Source organism: Tripterygium wilfordii, chromosome 21 (assembly GCF_013401445.1).
Source record: "Tripterygium wilfordii isolate XIE 37 chromosome 21, ASM1340144v1, whole genome shotgun sequence".
Classification (NCBI taxonomy): domain Eukaryota; kingdom Viridiplantae; phylum Streptophyta; class Magnoliopsida; order Celastrales; family Celastraceae; genus Tripterygium; species Tripterygium wilfordii.
Genome location: NC_052252.1, coordinates 6810650 through 6830716, shown reverse-complemented (window position 1 = coordinate 6830716; position 20067 = coordinate 6810650). Strand labels below are relative to the sequence as shown.

At 36.8% G+C, this 20067-nt stretch overlaps 2 protein-coding genes across 2 annotated transcripts; both read left to right on the top strand.

Annotated features, from left to right (window-relative positions):
* The first annotated feature begins 8002 nt into the window (after positions 1–8002).
* Positions 8003–9052, top strand: LOC119987648 (TIR-only protein-like). The gene is made up of 2 exons (XM_038832563.1): positions 8003–8589; positions 8676–9052. Exons 1-2 carry the CDS (start codon positions 8087–8089, stop codon positions 8797–8799), a joined length of 627 nt encoding a protein of 208 aa, XP_038688491.1. The 5' UTR covers positions 8003–8086; the 3' UTR covers positions 8800–9052.
* Positions 9053–15667: 6615 nt separating this feature from the next.
* Positions 15668–19013, top strand: LOC119987821 (ABC transporter G family member 9-like). Its single transcript, XM_038832730.1, has 6 exons — positions 15668–15673; positions 15775–15875; positions 16506–16662; positions 16751–17540; positions 17636–17952; positions 18348–19013. Exons 1-6 carry the CDS (start codon positions 15668–15670, stop codon positions 19011–19013), a joined length of 2037 nt encoding a protein of 678 aa, XP_038688658.1.
* Positions 19014–20067: the final 1054 nt, after the last annotated feature.

Here is a 20067-nt window from a genome sequence, read left to right as displayed (position 1 = left end):
GTGACACGCACAAATCGAGAAATGGTCCAAATTTTTTTTCCTTCCCTTTTGTTTTTCAATCTCTCAGATTCATTCTGTTACCTTTTAATGCTTTTGTTTTTCCATCTCTCAGCTTCATTCTGTTGCCTTTTAATGCAAATTTTTTTCCTTCCCTTTTGTTTTTCCATCTCTCAGCTTCATTCTGTTGCCTTTCAATGCAAATTTCATTGTTTGTGTGGTGGTTTTGTGTTTTCATCTCTCAGATTCATTCTGTTGCAGCCTGTGAGTTCTTTTTTCGCAAATTTCATTGATTCTGTGGTGGTTTTGTGTTTTCATTTCTCAGATTCATTCTGTTTTAGCCTCTGAGTTCTTTTATTGCAAATTTCATTGTTGTGTGGTGGTTCTGTATGATACTGAAGCTTGGTATTGCTGGGTATTTGAAAAGATTCCAACTTTATTTGCTGAATGAGCAATTGGGGATGCAAGAATCAAAACTGATTTGAATTTCGTGTTTGCAGTTTCGAGACCTGGACCCTTTTGGCTCTAATTGAAAATTCAGCAAACTGAGAGGAGTTGGCTTCGTATCTTTCTGGGTCGGAAATAGGGGAGTGAAGTAAGTTTCTTTAAAGCCGCTTGGTACATGGTTCAATGTCATTACTGGGTAATCACTGTTTATAAAATATATCCATGGCATGGAATTGGGTAGCAAAATTTTCTAATGTCTATCTTAATTAATGTTATTTCGTGTCATTGCATTTGCCCACGAAAGTGATTTAGCGATAGTAGGAATGTGCCATTCCAGTATTTTACAATGAAAAGCTCTTGAGAAACTAACATATTAGTGATAACTGCTTGATCCCGAAAGATAGTCTCATTGACAGTTTTCAATGGTGATAATTCATAATTCCATATTGGTGTGCAATTGATTACAGCCAACTTCATATTGCAATGTGTTACAAGGGTGAAAGCTCCCCTCATTAGAATGTTCCTTTCATGTTTTCATCGGTGACCTTGAATCTTTCTTCCGTTAGGTTTTTTTTTGTTTGTCTAAATGCCCCCCTTCCAACTTACCCTTGAGAGTGCGGTTCAAGCTACCCATTTGGCTTGATCTCTTCAATTTTGTAGTTGCCTTTTTTTGTAAGTAGAGAGTTCTTGCTGCATCCAATCAAGGAGGTCGTGGAGCAGCCCCATTTCCCATCAGCATGGGTGGTGGTGGTGGAGGAGCTGCCCCATTTCCAAGCGGCCTGGGGTGGGGGTGGTGGTGGTGGTGGTGGAGGAGCAACCCCATTTCTAAATGGCATTGGCAGTGGGCGAGGTGGAGGAGTAGCTCCATTTCCAAGTAGCAAGGCCGCAAGGGTGTTGGAGCATTTCCATTTCTGAGTGGCAGGGGAGGTGCAGGTGGTGGAGGAGCGGCTCCATTTCCAAGCAGCAAGGGTGTTGGTGACTTGGTAGTGGAGCATTTCCATTTCTGAATGGCAGGGGTGGTGTGCTCCCCAAGTGATATTGGTTGTGGACCTGGTGGGGGTTGCTTTGGAACTGTTGAAGGCGTCACTGGGGGTGGTGCAGCTGTTCCATTTGGCAGTGTGTTTGGTGGTGATGGTGGAGGAGGTGTTGGCACAACACCTTTAGACATCATAGGTGGTGATGGGGGTGGTGGTACTGCTGCTGTTACCATCATGCTTTGGGAAGATTTCGATGGCTGACTTGGGGACAAAAATGTAACCACATTTAAAGGTGGATGTGGTGGTGGCATCATCAACTCCTATGACTCCTGCTGAAGTCATAGGAGTTGTATCTTGGGGTTCACTTCTATTGCTTAATTCCTTTTTCACTAATTGCCGCAACCATTTCATCCAAATGAAACTGCAGAACCTCTGGTGAGTCTGCTTTTGCCACGTCGAAGTTGTTCTCCGCTTCAGTTTCAGTCATTGTTTCCTCGACTATATTCTTCTTTTGGCTCAAAGTTCTTGGTTCTTGTTCTCCTACATGCAGATCAATGGGACTCTGCTTCCCCAGTGCTTGAACTCAGAGACCATAGAAGAGGTGAAGTACTGTTTTTGGGAGAAGCCCAGAGTTCTGGCAGGACTGATGTTGGAGTGACTGATGAATGACAATTGGAGGAAAACTTACCAAAAAAAAGACAATAGGAGGAACCATTGTCCGAGATGGCGAGAAGGACTCCATTAATACTTTCCCAAATCTGAAGCCCATACTCTGTTTATCTTCATCCATGGTAATCAAACTTCTCCTTTGCTATTTTAATCATGCAATCGAGCGTTGCTAACACATATTGCACTACATAAAAATAAAATCATGATCAATTTCAATCAGAAACCGAAAGTATCAGTGAAGAATTTTTTTTTGGGAAGATATTAGACATCATGCTGTCTGTGCAATAGAATGGCTTGACGATATTTATTGGCAACTAATTCCGTACCCTGCATAAAGCATACCTAATTCCTCCATGTTGCCGTTCTCCTCCTAGCCTAGGCAGTAATTTTATATTTAGTTATTTTACATTTGTCCATTAACTCTTGATCCTTCAACCATGAGTATCTAATAGATTTCAAAATCTTGCAAAAGTAGGCCAGAATTTGCTTTTGAACATATCATTCACGTTATTAGCATTTCATTGCATATGATGAATGGTTTAAATTATCCTTGTTATAGCCAAATAGTTTATCTGGTCCACTGACGATGAATGGTTAAAATTATCCTTGTTCTAGCCAAATGGTTTACCTGGTCCACTGATGTTGCATTTATTTTCGATAACTGAGCACAGGATAAAGATTCAGTAATGCCTTCGTCCTCCCCATCATTAGCTGCAAAAGCAGGAAGTTCACTAAAACATGAAGAAAAGTGTTTCTGTTTATTCGATGAGTTGCAGATGCGTCACAAGGAGGCAGATCAATGATGTTTTTGAAGGTAAATATCTTCTTCCTGAGTTCCATTATCATGACCAAGTTACCTGAGCATCCATAACTACTCTCAATCCTAAAGTTTTTCCTTCTGATTCGTGATCTGCTGGGTGCCCTTCATTGTCTGCATAAATAGTTCATTTTCTTGCCATGATGGCAGGCAATACAGTGCAGTTAAGTTTTCTTGATTTGAAGTTGGATTTTGTGCTTGTGTTCACCTGTAATTTTTTGCAAACACGAATGATCCACAAAATGGTGAGGATGGTGATAACAATGGTAGTTTGAAGCAAGTGATCTAAAAACTTACATAATTTCTCATTTGTTGTAGTAAAATCAAAGTGAAAAATAGTATCATTGAATGTATAAAGACCATATATTTACAAGAAGTATAACCACCAACATTGAATCCATATTATGCATATGCAAAAAAATTTCATAAAGTATTAAACATAAAGTTTTATAATAAGGTTTAGTGCCGTGTTGCTTCTTTTCATAAACTCCATGTTTTCTAGGTTGGGAAAACAAATAGGAATCACATGACCAAACCACAAATAAAGATCAAACACATGATGATCATTGATTCAAGAAAACTTATTCTTAACAATTCTATCTTGTTACCCATTTCTAATCCTCCTAAATCAATGATTTAATATATTATACCTAAAAAAAATTAAAAAAATTCAGTGTGCCTCACATGGCTCCGCCCCTGGCTTCAAATGATCTCTCAACCTGTCAATTTGCAAGATTTCTCTTTCGAAACCGATAAACCTCTCGAGAGGGTTGGTGGAGAAATTTTGATGGAGTAACCACCCTTGTGAATTTGATCTCCGAGATATGGAGTAACCTAGAAATCGATTCTCTCATTATTCCCACCAAATAAAAGCGCACCAGATTACACCTTCACACAAAAATACACACTATCACTGTTGATACAGAGAAAAACAGGGCACTTAGAATTGAAAAGGACACATTGTCAGTTGAAACCGAGGTAGTCTAGGCGAGCTCTGTCAAGACTAAAAATCTCATATTAGTATGGTATAACTCAATTGAGTGGTTTATAAACAAAGTTCAACTCCTTTCATATGACGCATAAAAAAAACATTAAGGGTAAATCAATGTATCCACAAGGAACCAGAGGCCAAAGAGGTCAGTCATATTTTCATAAACCTAAGAACCAATGACGACGATCCATAGAAAACAAATCCGTACCAACTTGGTGCAGGCGAGCGCTTTAGTCCATTGACAATCATAGAGAATAATAATAAGAAGCGAGAGTCAAAATTGTGCGAGGTTTGGTGGATTCGCTTGCGCAATTGAAAGTGAAGGTTTTGGAGTGCGAGTGCGAGAGAGAGGGAGAGAGAGGGAGTCAATGTTGTCGAACGTGGCCATCGCATTCTCGCACTGCATAGGCTATAGTTCATGCAGAACCGTACGTGAATTAGTCGATCACTTCGCGCTTCAACAGTTGGGCCCCACCAATATAACGGTCACGATGAGGTTTCAATAAATGGGGCGAATAAAGCAAGGCCCGAAAGTTGAATCCGAAACCCCAAATCCAAGTCAGGGACAAAACAGTTTTTTATATATATGGTGATTAGCTGTAATCCTCCAATCCTGAATTTGGCACCTAGCCACTTTATTGTGGGGCAGAAACAGAAAAATTTGTCAAAGTATTGTTGTACAAGACCAGTCGGACCAATTCTTCAGTCAGTCATATGAAGTTATAAACATAAACATATATATATACACATACCGTTTTGTAAAAATCAATTGACCAGTCCAATATTAGTTATTTCATCATTCAAACACACACCTTATTATTATTATAATTTATCATAATTTTCTTCCAGCTAATTAACAATTGAGCTGTTAGCAGATCGAATCGGTGATATATTTTGCATGGAATTTAGGGTTTAATTTCTCCACTGTCTTCCCATGCAAAGTATAATTGAAATTCTTTTGATGAATTGAATTGGGGTATTTTATCGAAGATTAATTTGCTAAACCCATATCCTGGTTTAAAATGACCTTGAAAAAGTCCAATATTCAAGTTCAAAACAGATGACCACATGCTATATCTCTCTCTCTCTCTCTCTCAAGATCTTGAGAGAGAGAGAGAGAGAGACCTTTACATAGACTCTTAATAATGGCATGCACAAGTTTTAAATTTCGGTCGCAATTGAGCATGCTTGAACTTTTGGTCATACTCTTACCATTCTTTCTTGGACAAGAAACAAAGAACGATATATTTGTTATACGTTGCTCCTTTTTGTGGGGATCCTTTGGAGACAAAAAGTAGAAACGGCTGGGATGATGTTCCCTTTTGTCCCATGGATCACAGTGAAAATTTTGTCTTTATCAAACAATTTGATAGTGCATACAGTGATATGGGTAACTCCACTTGCACTTGTAGTCGGTCCCAAGCTCAGATAAAAGAGGAAGGTTGTTGTAGGTTGACAGCCAACATAAAATTTTGTCAAATATATGAATATGAGTCTAAATGAGAATATTGTTGGGGCATTCCCTACTTGCAACGAGTTGTATTGAAACTCGGGTGCATTGAAAAAATGAGCGAGGGCCGGCATGAGAGTGTCTCCATACTCCAGCTGCTCTATGATAGAAATGAGTGGAGAAAACGAATACACACGGTGAATTCCCATTGATATTCTCAAAAACTCACGTAACCGACCCTAAATTTTTGGGATAAAGACTTTGATGATGATGATACAGTATACATGGGTGTATGTCAAGGATTCCAACTGTCAAAAACATTAATCGGGTCGACAACCACGTTGTTAAATCCACGAGTCAGGGGATTCATACCAAGTGAGAAATTCTTTTGCTTTTCTTGGAAAGATGACATTGACACTTTGGCGATATTTTAGTGATGAATTTTTATGGACTAAATCTCATGGAATTAGGAAGATATTGAGTTCGATTCTAATCAAGAGTAATACCTTTGTAATCATATATAGAGTTTTGGGCCAACTTACAAGGACGAAGCTATGTATGCTAAAGGGGGCACGTTTCCCCGGATTTTTAAAAAAAGAAACCGTATATATGTGGCTCAAATAGAGCCTAAATGATATTTAGATGTCTAACTTGTTAGTTTTAGGTTCCATAGAATATCTCAAAAGAAAAAAAGGTTCTGTAGAATATTTCATACCAAAATGATATCAAAAAACTAAGTTTTGTTCAAAATTAGACAAAAAAGTAAAAAAGTTCGTCCACTGAGAGAGTTGAGCAATTTCGAATCATTAAAGGGAATCGTTATACTCTTTTTATTATTATTAAATGTCTAACTTGCTAGTTTGTACTCCGTAAAATGTTTTGTACAAAAATGTTACAAAAATACTAAATTTTGTTTAAAATTAGACAAGAAAGTAAAAAGTTCGAACATGAAGAGAGTTATATGAACAAAATCTATATATAAACAGCTTAAATAGAGCCTAAATTAAAGATTAAATGTATCCAATAGCCTTAACTAAATCCCCAATTTTATTTTTTTTTAACATTTGTTGAAAATTCAGTTCAAAGTTAAAGCCCCAAGCATTGGAGGGAGTCGAGGGACCATCTTTGCTTCATGGAGGACTGAGGAGCAATCCTAATAGCTAATCATGGAAGAACCTTATCTAATTGCAGCAAGATCAAGACGTGGAGGATAATACGTAACTAATTACATCGTTGTCATATTGAATTATTCTATATTGTGTTAGATAGAGAACTTAATTAAAGAGCTCAATTATCATTTCATTGGGACAACTAGTATCGAGTTGCTTATTTATGAAAACTACCCAATTATCTCAGTGGCTGACATGTCACTCTCTAGTTCAATCACCAGGTTTTGTGGGTCTTTACACTTACATCAATAAAGGGACAAGATAAATTACCTGGATGTCTGGGATCCCTAACATTTTTGTGTGTGTATATATATATATATATACTTACTTTAATTTAATTATACATCATATATATATATATACACATTTTTGTATATATATATATACACACACTTTAATTTAATTACACATCATATATATATATAATTGCAAATATTATCGTCTATCAAGACTATATCCCACATCAGATTGAAATAACTTAACTGAGTGATATATAAGTAAAGTCCTACCACCTCTGACATAATTGACTCGTTTTTTGGGCCTATGAATCAATGATGACGGACCGTGAAGAACAAATATGTGCGGCCCGGTGGCCTAAAGCAGACAATATTTTTAATGTGTTTGGTCGGGCTGTAAAAGTTTATCGACAAAACCGAACGATAAGTTTTCGATAATTTGTTTTTTTACATATTTCATTAAAGAACCGATTGAAAATCGAAGAAACCGACCAAATTCTTGGTCCATTTTGACGTGGTCTCTACAGTCTAATTATTGGGTCAGACATAACTCAGTTCACAAGTGAAGGCGAGTGTTAAGACTATATCTCACATTGGATTGACATAACCCAAACAAGTTGTATATAAGTAAAGTCATAGCGCCTTTCACACAAACAACACATTTTCTGGACCTAAGAACCAATGACGAGGATCCAAGAAAAACAAATTCGTGCGTACACGTGATTCAGAGCGAACAATATGTTTAATACGTTTGTGCTTGAATGTCAAACACAGTCAAAATACAGACGTGACAAAAATCCAAGAAAGTACTATCGAATAGGTCAGCATGAACCTTGATAGTGCCTCATCGAGTTAATTAAATGTCTGAAAATCAATATTGTATATATGTTTGATCGTGCATGTAACGATAATAAAGGTTCGTGTAGGGAGAGAGCATTGAAATGGTCTCTTAATTAGTGGTACGACCATTAAAAAAAACACATATACATACAACCGTGTTTGAAGGTTCATGTAGAGTTCGATATTCTACAGATCGAACCCCAGATCTGGTCTTGTTTTACTCTTTTTAGTTTCTTCTCTTCAAAACAAATACCACGTATTTTCTTCCAAGTCCAAAGTCATATTCAAACTCAAACTCAAACTCAAAACTCTTCCATTGATCATATCCCAGTCACCATATATATATATATATATAAATACCCCCATATGTCCCTATCTATCGTTCTCCTACACGCCAACGATAAAACAAAATAAAAATCAAAACCCCCCAAAAATTGTATTTACTCAGGCAGCTTTGATTTTGTGTTTTTGCCTTGAGCTTTTTCAAGGAGCCATGGAGCGATACATTTCATCGTCACCATCAGCAGCCAAGAAGTTATACAGCAAAATCCTGAAACCCCAACAGCAATTCATCGCAATCAGTCGACCACCACCGTGTGATGTCTTCATTAACCACCGCGGGATCGATACGAAGAGGACTATTTCTGGGTTGCTCTACGATCACTTGCGGCGGCTTAGGCTAAACCCCTTTTTGGACAGCAAGAATATGAAGCCAGGAGACAATATGCTCGGCAAAATCGAATCGGCTATCGGAAGATCTAAGGTTGGTGTTGCTGTGTTTTCGCCAAGATATTGTGACTCGTACTTTTGTCTCCATGAACTGGCCTTGATTATGGAGAGTAAGAAGAAAGTTATACCGATATTTTGTGATGTGAAGCCGTCGGAGTTGAGAGTTGTGGACAATGAAAGCTGCGAAGCTAAAGAGATTCAGAGATACAAACGGGCTCTTGAGGAGGCTAAGTACACGGTCGGACTCACATTTGACTCCCAAAGAGAGTATGTATATATTAAAAATCTATACATACATGTTTAATTTGCTTTTTGATTCTTTGATGAATTGACCTCAAGTTAATGTCATACAGTGACTGGTCGGAGTTCTTGACGAAGGCGACCGACGCAGTGATAAAGAACTTGTTGGAGGTGGAAGGACAAGGAGGAGGAAGAAGGAGGATTGGTAAATATGTTGTGGAAGGATTACTAAAATGAAAACCCAAAATCATGGTTTTTTTTTTCTCCATTACTAATTAACTCAATTCTTTTGGTATCTCTCATCAATTAATTTGTTAATTCGATTTTTGTTGTACAAAGAGGGATACTTAGCTAACACAAACAGTACTTTGTAATGGGATGATCAGGCTTCAAACTAAGTTGTTGATAGGGACCTGAGTTTAATTAGTTGTTGATTCAATAAGAATGCACAGATGGGATTGGGAATACATTTTGTAACTTCCATATTGAAAATTCAATGAAGTTTATAGTTTATTTCTTCTTAGTATTTAATATTTGTATCTTAGTCTCTCCATGCATATATGGTTTTTGTTTCGTGCGACGACCTTGCCCCTGAAAACATTTAAAAAAAAAACAAAATAGTTGTCGTCATCGTACATTGATATATATATATATATATATATTCTGATAGTTTCTTGGAAGTCAATGGAGGGCAAGAAATATATTTCGATGAAATGTTGGGGAAGCTGTTCTTTGACCCTAAATTTGCTGATCATCTTTCGGTCGATACACAGAGAAAAAAAAAATCCTTGCTATTATAGTTGCACCTTTTCGTCTGCACGTGTTGTTTCATTGGAAAGGGAAAGAAAATTTTATTGTGATGTTCAATATTTATCTGATCATCAACTTTTTAGAAAATTGATCTCACACTCTGAAATAATATTCTCCGTAGTGTGAAATAATATTCTCCGTTTTGGATCAAAGACCCGTACTGTTTTGTTTTTCTTGGACCGTCGTCATTGATTTTTAAGTCCAAAAGATGTTTTAGTTGTGTGTGAGAGGGACTGTACCTTTATTAATGATTGGGTTATCCCAATTCGATGTGAGATAAAATCTTAACACTTCCACGTACTTGTGGCATGAATTATGTCAGACTCAATAAGTGAACATATAGATGTCATGTTCAAATGGATCGAGTCTTTACTCTGATACCATGTTAGAAAATTCAGCTCAAACACTACAAAAATGTTGTCCGCTTTCACCCAAAAACTCGTACGATTTTGTTCTTTTTGGGCCGTCGTCATGGATTTTTAGGTTTAGAAAACGTGTTGGTTATGTAAGAGGGAATATAATTTTACTTATATGACACTCGATCGAGTTATGTCAATCCGATATATGATAAAGCGGTGACACAATTTTGTTTTTTTCTTTTTAGAACTTTATAGCCGCATAAATTTATTCACTTTCTTTTACATATGCATCTTCCATGCAAAAACTAAATATGGAGCTATCATGTACAAGAGCTTAGTTGGCGTGTTAAAAGTTTGAACCCAACAACTAAAATGTCAACGTAAAACCTATTCATATTCATCATTAGTACTCCACGACATTCGTGATGGTGATTGTGATGCATTGATAATAATTGGATAATTGACAGAAAACAAAACTTATTATTATTATTATTATTATTTTTTTCAAAGCGACTTATTATTATTATTATTTTTTTAAGTAATCGAGAAGACATTATTATTATTTTTTTTTATAAATCTGAATGAATTTCATTAAATAAGGAAGATAGTAAATCAAGAACACACTATATAACTTAACCCTTTAAATATTCAATATGCGCCTAACTCGAGACATTAGGCTCGCGTGCACAGAAGTTACACAGCCGACGACATGATAAGTTGAGTTAAAACCCAACGCGTGGTCACAAGGTTATTTCTACCTGTGAAAATTAAAATTTATGACCCAATAGCATATGCGGAAAAGAAAATTAGTGGAAGTATATATATGAATTAACTTGAGACTCACTCAACAATTTAACTAATTTAGCTATTGACCCACAGCATGAAAAAACTTTAAAAAAACTCGTAATTTGAAGAGAAAATTGTACAAGAACGAATTTGTGTGGATTGATTAATTTTTTTTTTAAAAAAAGAAATTTATGGACCCACCGTGACCGACAAGTTAAGCAGATGAAATTAGCGGCATCGAACACGTCATAAAAAGAAAAAAAGAAGTGATGAACGCGCATACAACTATACGATAGCGACTTGGGAGCAGCAATAAACTGCAAGGTGGGTTGACTTTATTTTGACTCTCCCATACACATCAATCTATGAAATCGAGATGTTTAACATTTTCTTCATGTTGGACTTTGTTAAGACCACATGTCCCACATTAGCTGGGTAAGTTTCAATCGATGGGTATATATGGGGAAAGTTCATTCTTTACAACTAACAAAGGCTTTTCCTCTTCTTAGTGAGCTGAGTTTTGACCCGTAATAGTTGAACTTACTCAGTGTATTGGGTTTTAGTCTGTAATAGTTAGGTTTAGGAGGAACAAAGTTGTGCGGGCCTGATGAATCCACAGAAACCAGATAACTTAAAATGAATAATATGGTTGCTGTCTATGAGAGTGAATTTCTGATAGAGAAATTAATTATTACGAAAACGTACGTGTGTTGACGTGGTTAGTAGCGTGATGTGTTGTTAACTTGTGAAAATGAGAATCTGTGGTTTGCTTGTACGTAATTACCATAGTTTGTTTCTTTTTGTTTATGTAGAGGGTAGAATCTACAATCAAATATTTATATCGTTGAGCCACCAACAACCTTTGATCTAGACAAAAGATACAGGGTAAGATTTGGGCACCGACTTGAGCTCATCTATAAGAAACAAAGAATCAGAAGACGAAACAATGATAATCTTGGTATGAGGGAAAGGCAATGTTGTCGTCGGCTTTGACATGGTCCTCGACGGTTGAAGACACGTGTCTTTGACAACGTTATTCAGACCGACTCTAACTTGAGCTCTTGCTGGGCTTTCGTTTCTGTTGGACCCATGCTATTTTTTGCCATTACAGTATATATCTATTTGTTTTGTCGGATCCTGTTGACCAGAAGCAACTAAGGTTTCTAAGTATATGGATTTGGCCTAAGTGGTAAGGGGCTCTGGTTGCTTAAGTAAGGTCTTGGGTTCGAGTCCTTGCGGATGCAGAAAACCTTCTTGGGAGAGATCCCCGCCTTTGGTGTCCGATCATACCTTGGAGGATTCGTCTTGGGCTTGTTGGGATACCTTGGGAAACAAAAAAAAAGTTAAGACTCTATACAGTGTGATGTAGTACGGGGTAGGCGATGGATTTATTTGGATCGACACTGAAACAAAGAGTCTTTGATCCATGCACACTAAAAAGGCCATAATTCGAGCTCAACACCGTGGTTTGACCGCTGTGCCATCACGAGCACGTTATGCAAATACTAGGAATTTTACTGTTTTTTTTGTCCTAATAATTCCAAATGTTTAGATGAACTCACATTATCCATATGAAATCATGTGCGTCCATATTGGTATTTGAGATAACTGGGAATAAAAACACTAAGATTCGTAAGGCCGTTGTTCCTCTTAAATGTTGCAGCAATGATAGAGATCCCAAAAATTAGTTTCGCAAATGTTCCAAATATGATTTGTCACACAATGAATGGTTTATTTTATTCAACTTAAATGTAAAGTGCCTACACAAATCCACTCATTATTTGACGTATTTGGGGGTTCTGTAATTTTTTAGAGTTTACAATTGCTTGACACATCATATTTGGGACATTTGAGACACCATAAACTTGAGATCCCTATCATTTTTGTTAATTTTCCTATTAAGAATAGTTTTTATTATTTCTATTTAAAGATTATAACATCGCAATTGTGAGAGTCTTAAAATTGATTATTGAGATAATTTTTGAGAAGAATATTCTAATTTTACCCTACTTGTTCGTCATTCTTTTTTTTTAAAATACCATAGAGAATTACGTTTGCGGTTGAAATCGAACTTTGGACACAAATGTGTCTAACCCAACCTATTGCCAACCAAGCCAACGAGTTAATTTGTGAGAAGAATATTCTAATTTTACACTGCTTTTTTGTCATTCTTAAAATCAAAGGCTATTGAATTTCGTGTTCGCCTATATCCAACCATCCACCACACTCGCTGCATCATTATTATAGGTTTACCATTAAATTTATGGGGTATATTATATATGTGAATATGGCCATATGGGTGTGTGATCCTATCAAGATAATATAATGTATATGTATATGTATATTTATTTTATTATTGTGAAATTCACCTATAAGTGACATGGCCCCTAGCACATCAGCCGTGGAGTATGTTTCAAGCATCATGACTCCTCTCTCATATTCAATCTCGGATGTGGACGATACCTTACAACCTCCTTCCCTTGACATGAATGGTCTCATTAAAATCAAGTTCTAACACCCAAACGATCACTCGCTCTCGAATTGGGGCTCACAAGCCAAACCCAAAAGTATGCTAATATTCACATTATTGTGACAAATATTCCAAGCGAACCGAAAATTGTCATTGTCATGAAGCAATGCATGATGAACTCCAGCCACTCAAAGAAAACCTTGTCCCATGAAAACCCGACATGAATGTTATCAGGTTGCAAGTGTGTTTCCAACACAAAAGTCGATGTTGATGGAACTCTTGAAAGACTATAAGTTCATCTTGTTTCCAAGGGGTTCAATTAACTTGATAGGGTTGATTACTATTGAAAATTGTTAAGATATTGTCCGCTTTGAATTTCATGTTATTATGAATACATCGGCATGCATGACTTTATTCTTCCTAAACCATCTCACTTAGAGCATTTGCAATGGTGCTATTTTGTTTGGGCCAACAAATATGTATGAGGTTTTGTGTTTTGCTGATGTGGTTGTATTGGGAGATATGTTTTGCTGGTGTGGTTGTATTGGAAAATTGTGTTTTGGTGTAGTTTTATTGTGGACAATATGGAGGGAATGAGAATTTGTTGGCCTCCATGTTGGGTGGGAAGGAAAAATGTATATGAATTTGTATTTTGCTGATGTGGCTATATTGAGAGATATGTTTTGTTGATGTGGTTGTATTGAGATACGTGTTTGACTTGACTTTTTATGTAATAGAGATGGGACCCAGTCTTGATTTTTGCTGGCCCAGCAAATTGTTCCCATTGCAATTGCTCTTAATGCTATTTAAGCCCAGGAAAAGACCTCTTAACAAGACAGAGTCACGGATTTTCTTATTGAAAATCGTATGGTTTTGAGCATCCCAAACCGATGTGGGATATTAACAATTACCATGAAACACTCTCACTAGTTATCAAGGCTATTGTCGTTTGAACAGTACATCATCTGTTTAAGCATAGATATTTCTACGGTTCAACAATTTATCGTGTGTTTAGAAAGTGCAGGTAAATCCTAAGTTACGGTTAGTTAACCACAGTAAAATATACACATCATCTACAATCAACACTATTATCTCTATGCTGCGTAAAACGCGCGTAAAGGTGGCTGCGATTTTGAAAACCGCACGTAGATATTAGTAATCAACTGGTTAATTATTTTGTACCCGTGATCACTAAAAGCGCAGGTATAGATCTTCCGACGCTTTCATAAGCAGCGGATTGGCAACCATGAGTAATGTCTTTATCCACGATTTTTTTTATACTTATTCCTGTGATTTCAACCGCGGATATAAGTGCATTCTATTGTAACGATTGCTCTCAATCGCTCTTTTAAAAAGTGGGATACTTGGCAACTTGATGACAAGAATAGTTATCTATATGGAGATCTTCAGGAATCCGTCTCTATCCTCACATGTATCATGAATGTAGATTTCACGAGTACGTTTAGTGATTTTCTTTATTTTCACTACTTGACAATATGTTAACGGTATAATGTTGTTTCTTTTAAGTTTTAAGAATATGTTAGATGCCAAAAATAAGTCTCGTCTCTTTATTTGACATAGACAATCTCTACTTGACCATTTATTACAAAACATACAAACATGTATATTGAATATGAATCCTACGTAGTTTGTACCTATTTCACAAGGTAGGCAAGACTCATGCTTGAATTTTCTAATTCAAACAATCAACATTAACATTAGAAATTTCTGCGTAGCAGTGTAGGGTACGAGCCACAAAAATGTTGAAATCAACTGGGAATGACTCTACAGGAAAAGGTCTTGCCTTTCTAACGTTTAATGGTTCAAACCATGTTGAAATCAACTGGGGATGACTCTACAGGAAAAGGTCTTGCCTTTCTAATGTTTAATGGTTCAAACCAATATATGTGTTGGTCTCTGCCTCAAAAAGTTGAGGACTCGCACATATTTCAGTTTGTTTCCAGAACATGAAATTCTGTTACCTTTTTACTAGGGAAACTGGGATTGTTTGGCTTATTCAACGTCCATTAACATTTGACGAAATAATAGTCATTATATGCATATAGGTGGATGACTATACATATAGGTGCAAGCATGACTTTTATATATGTTAGATTGTTAGTCCTCTGAATTTATACCAATTCAAATGGACTTCAAACCCTAGCTTTTCAGTCCAATCCTGTTCTTAAGGTCTAACTCTATTAACCTTCCTCCATATTTTCTTGCGAAACCCCATTAATTTTGTTAAAAAATGAAATTTTGAGTGACTATTATATCGTGGAAGTTGAATTATTGACCTAAAGCTGTATTTGTTTTACAATAATGGAATTACATTAACCCCGTTAAAAGAAGTGGGAGTTAAATGGATGTGGTACGATCCCACATCACTTACAGACAAACTATTGCTAGTGTGGAGGGACAGACTTATTCCTAGATGCTATACATGCTGACATGTAATATAACACGTTCCATAGAGAGACGTCATTGTAGTATTTATGGGCTGTGCAATTCTTAGAGTGTACAATTTTCATCTAATAGTTTAGGAGGTGTGTTATATCACACTACACTTTTGTATCAAATTTATTCTCCACCATTGGATGAAAATTGTACAAAGTTCCCTCATCGTTGTTAATTGTAAATCAAGCACGTATAATGAAAATCTAGCCTAAAGAATTTTACGATGGATGTAGGTCTCTCATGTGATTGAACCTATTTATCTCTTGTGATCTCTCAATCTTATTATTTATTATGGATTTATATCAATTATGTTTTCTATAATGGTATAAGAGTCTCAAGCCAACGCTAGGATCCTTTGTTGCTTCCGCCTTCAATATCAACATTCACCTTTTTTGTGAGATGGGTATGGAAACTTCTATCACCGATATAAAGTTTCTCCGATCAAACTTTTGTTCAAGCATTTACAATTCCAATAGTTGAAGAAAACCTCAGGCCAATTCCAAGATCCTTTGTCACTTCCGCCTTCAATATCAACTTTCACATTCTGTGAGATAGATACATAGGCGGTTGTGGGGTGGGGCGAGTTGGGCCGTCACCCAAGACCCCATGTTTTTCAAAAACTATTATTACTATATAGTAGTTAGCCAAGCAGCCCCATTTAGAAATTAGCCCAATAACAGTACAGCCCAGTCCATTTGAACTTAAAATCAATTAAGAAAAGAAAATTTAAAAATCAATAAAGAATTCATTTGTCTCTCCTCTCTTCTCAAATTTGAGGTTGATAAAATTATATCTTCGGTCTACCGGGTAATAAGAAATGTTATATGTTATCTTATTAGTTTATTAGAGATAGTATAACAATCAAACTTAAATTGTGTTTGATTCTCTTATCTCTAACATAAAAGACCATTTTTTTTTATTTCAAAAAAAAAAAGCATTGTTTTTTTAATTAATCTAAGGGGAAACTTAACGGTTCCCACTTAAATTTAGCAACGGAGAGAGAGTCCTGCAGTGAAACAGCCTCTCAAGTCTCATCTCTCTTGCATGACTTCTTAACATAGTGAAACTGTGTACCAGAATACGAAACTTTACAGCAATAACCAAACGTTGAGGGAAGCAATGGAAATTGAGGTGAAAATAATGGAAAACCAGAGTCACACAGAAGACCCAAAACCTCTAAACATCTTCAAGAGAGCAAGGGCACCTGTTACCTTGACGGTACATAACTTATCTTTCTGCTTGAATCTCTCTCCATTTTATCTCTTTACATTGATTTCAATGGTTAGTGAACTTATAATTGGTGCAGTTTGAGGATGTTAAGCACAGAATAAGCAAGAAGAGGAGAAGTTTCTTCTGTAATAGTACAAAATCTGAGGACAGATTGATCTTGAGCGGCGCGAGTGGTGCAGTATTACCAGGTGAAATGCTGGTTATATTAGGCCCGTCGGGCAGCGGAAAGACGACTCTGTTAACAGCTTTGGGAGGCAGACTTGGAGGAAAGACTAGTGGTAGAATAATCTACAATGGTAAACCCTTCTCTGCAGCTATAAAGCAGAACATGGGATTTGTAGCTCAAATAAATTATTTCTATCCCCATCTTACTGTCCACGAAACATTAGTCTTTGCGGCTCTTCTTCGATTGCCCGGTAATCTTGCTAAAGAAGAGAAACTCTTGCAAGTTGAAGCAATGATTAATCAGCTTGGCCTGAATCAATGCAAGAACACCATTGTAGGAGGGAAATTTGTTAGAGGCATTTCAGGTGGGGAGAGAAAGAGGCTTGGTATTGGAGAAGAAATGCTGAGAAACCCAAGTCTTTTGTTTCTTGATGAGCCAACATCTGGCCTTGACTCGACCATAGCTAGCCGGATTGTCTCGCTTTTATGGAGGCTAGCGAAAGGTGGGCGGACAATCGTGACGACTATCCATCAACCTTCGAGTAGGCTATTTTACATGTTTGATAAGATCTTGCTGTTATCAGACGGTAGAACTGTTTACCTTGGAAAGGGAGAACATGTCATGGATTATTTTGCCAGTATTGGTTATGCACCATCTGTAGTCATGAATCCCTCAGATTTCCTTCTAGACCTTGCAAATGGTAATTAAGTAAACTTTAGAGTTCATAACCATCTCAATTCAACTTTCGATTTCGAGCTCTAAGTAACTTAGAATTAAAAGTTAATTGTTCTGCAGGAGTTTTTTCTGGGGATTCAAAGGAGGACGTAAAATCCGCGAAACAAGCTTTAATATCAGCTTATGAGAGTAACCTTGTCAATAAGCTGAAAGTTGAGCTCCAGGGTATTGGCAATTTCAGTGATATTACTGCTTCAGAGGACGAGGAGATTGGTTTATGGAGCACAAGTTGGCAGCAGCAGTTCCTTGTGTTGCTTAAAAGAAGTCTGAAAGAAAGGAGACATCAGTCCTACAGTCGCCTCAAAATTGGTCAGGTGTTGGCTATTTCTTTCCTCACTGGCCTCCTATGGTGGCAATCAACTGACTTGCAAAACCAGGTAAGAACACATTAAACTTTCAATTTATGTTGTGAACGGTAAAATACTTGGTGTTTTAATGTATGACTAGTGAGAGTATTTACAATGAAAACCAACTAGTAGGATTGAAAAGTCGCATCGTCAGAATCACGTGAAATTTGCCTATCGACACGTTATTGACAAGACTAGTGACTTATCATCTTTAATCTTTAAATGGATCTTTTAATGTTTTAGGGACATTTCATAATTTTGTATTTTTGGCTCATCGTCTTTTATCGTTGAAGAAATATACCAAAACATGAGAGTGTTTTCTCTCTATTTAAAGGATTCCAGTGTTTGTTTTCTTCGTTAAACGTTGGTTTGATCGTATTCGGAGTTTCCATCTGCATCATGTTTGATAACCTTATGAAATGCAGGTTGGGCTTCTTTTCTTCTACATCAAATTTGGGGGATTCTTCTCACTCACTCGAAATGTCTTTACCTTTCCTCGAGAACGCCTTATGCTGACAAAGGAAAGGTCTTCTGGTATGTATAGGCTCTCATCCTACTTCATGGCAAGAATGGTTAGTGATTTACCTATGGATCTTGCTCTCCCAACACTATTCGTCTTCATTACTTATTGGATGGGAGGGCTCAAACACAATGCCACAAACTTCTTCCACACCTTAATTGTTCTTCTATACACTGTTCTGGTAGCACAAGGCCTTGGACTTGCTATTGGTGCAGTGGTGATGAAACAGAAGACGGCTATGACAGTTGCAGCTGTTGTTATACTCTCACTGCAATTGACTGGTGGATTTCTAGTCCAGAACGTGCCGGCTTTCATAGATTGGATTAAGTACTTGTCGCTCACCTATTACTCTTATAAGCTCCTATTGAGGTCACAATACAAGCCTGATGAAAGGTTTCAATGTGGGTCAAATGTGAGTTGCTTGGTGAAGGATTTTCATAGAATTAAGTCTGTCGGACTTGATGAGCAGGTTTTGTCTATTGTTGCATTGGCTTTGATGCTTGTAGGTTTTAGACTTGTTGCGTATGTTGCTCTCATGAAGGTGGGCGTGATACAACATAGAAAATACTAACCCAAGTGACTCAAATTGAACCGAATTGTATAAATCGATAGATCAAAATTTTGAATCGTGAATGTAAGATTTACTTAATTAGATCAAAATTTTGAATCGTGAATGTAAGATTTACTTAATTTTTAATAATATATTGTAAATTAGTTCTTGACAATGGATGTTGGATACAAACGTCGTTTTGATTTTTTTAAAATTCATAATTGAATTCTTCGTCTCCCTCAATCTCTGGAATCGTGCGTATCACTTGAATCGTTACGAAACGAATCACGAATCGATCGATTCATCAAACTTCATGATTCAAGCTACGATTCAAATCGTTTGACCTAAAAGTCTAAACAAATGGAATGGCAAATGGTACTATTCTAACAAGTATCAACCATGGATGAACCCAACTACAATGAGCTGAATTCAATTCATATTCAGAGGCCCAAAAAAGAAGGAGTAGAAGCCTTCTCCATTGATGGGCCAGACCAAGAAAACTTGAAAAACAGGAGTCATGTAGATGATAATGTTGTGTCCTTTGATTATGCATAACACAACATGTAATGTTCACGAGCATCCCAGCCTTCTTGTTTCTTACCAAAACGAAAGTGTTAAAAGTCCTCACTCTGATGTTGTTATAGCTACCTTCCCCTTCTCTTATTTTGGTTGATGTAGCCCATGATTATGGAAAGTTATGACATTATAAGATGAGACATATTAGGGTATGAATTACAGGCGGTCCAAAACATGTGCATGCCAGAGTCTAGACAAGCCTCAACTGTCAAGATTTGTTGAAGGAGACAGATTAGCCCAATTTCAAAGGGTTGGTTTGGACCAAGTACTGTATCTGTCCCTTAAAGTTGTGCTGTGTGTATTAGTTAGTTAGTCAAAAAGTTGAAGCCCAAACTAATTGGAGGCAGATCAATAAAGGAAAAGAAAACACAAATCACACCAAAGTTCGATGTAAAATAATACTAGAATCCACCAGGAGCTTGAGAAAAAACTCTCTAGGATTTTGATATTTTTGATATATAGAATGAAAAGATGAAGACTACTAGGGCTTACTACAACC

Excerpts from the sequence above, each read along its gene's own strand:
- LOC119987821 (XM_038832730.1), top strand. Across the intron at positions 15,876-16,505 it reads ACTTCTATCACCGATATAAA|TGAAACTGTGTACCAGAATA; the intron begins GTTTCTCCGATC and ends TTCTTAACATAG. Across the intron at positions 17,953-18,347 it reads CAACTGACTTGCAAAACCAG|GTTGGGCTTCTTTTCTTCTA; the intron begins GTAAGAACACAT and ends TATGAAATGCAG.
- LOC119987648 (XM_038832563.1), top strand. The coding sequence starts at position 8,087 with ATGGAGCGATACATTTCATCGTCACCATCAGCAGCCAAGAAGTTATAC. Across the intron at positions 8,590-8,675 it reads ACATTTGACTCCCAAAGAGA|TGACTGGTCGGAGTTCTTGA; the intron begins GTATGTATATAT and ends AATGTCATACAG.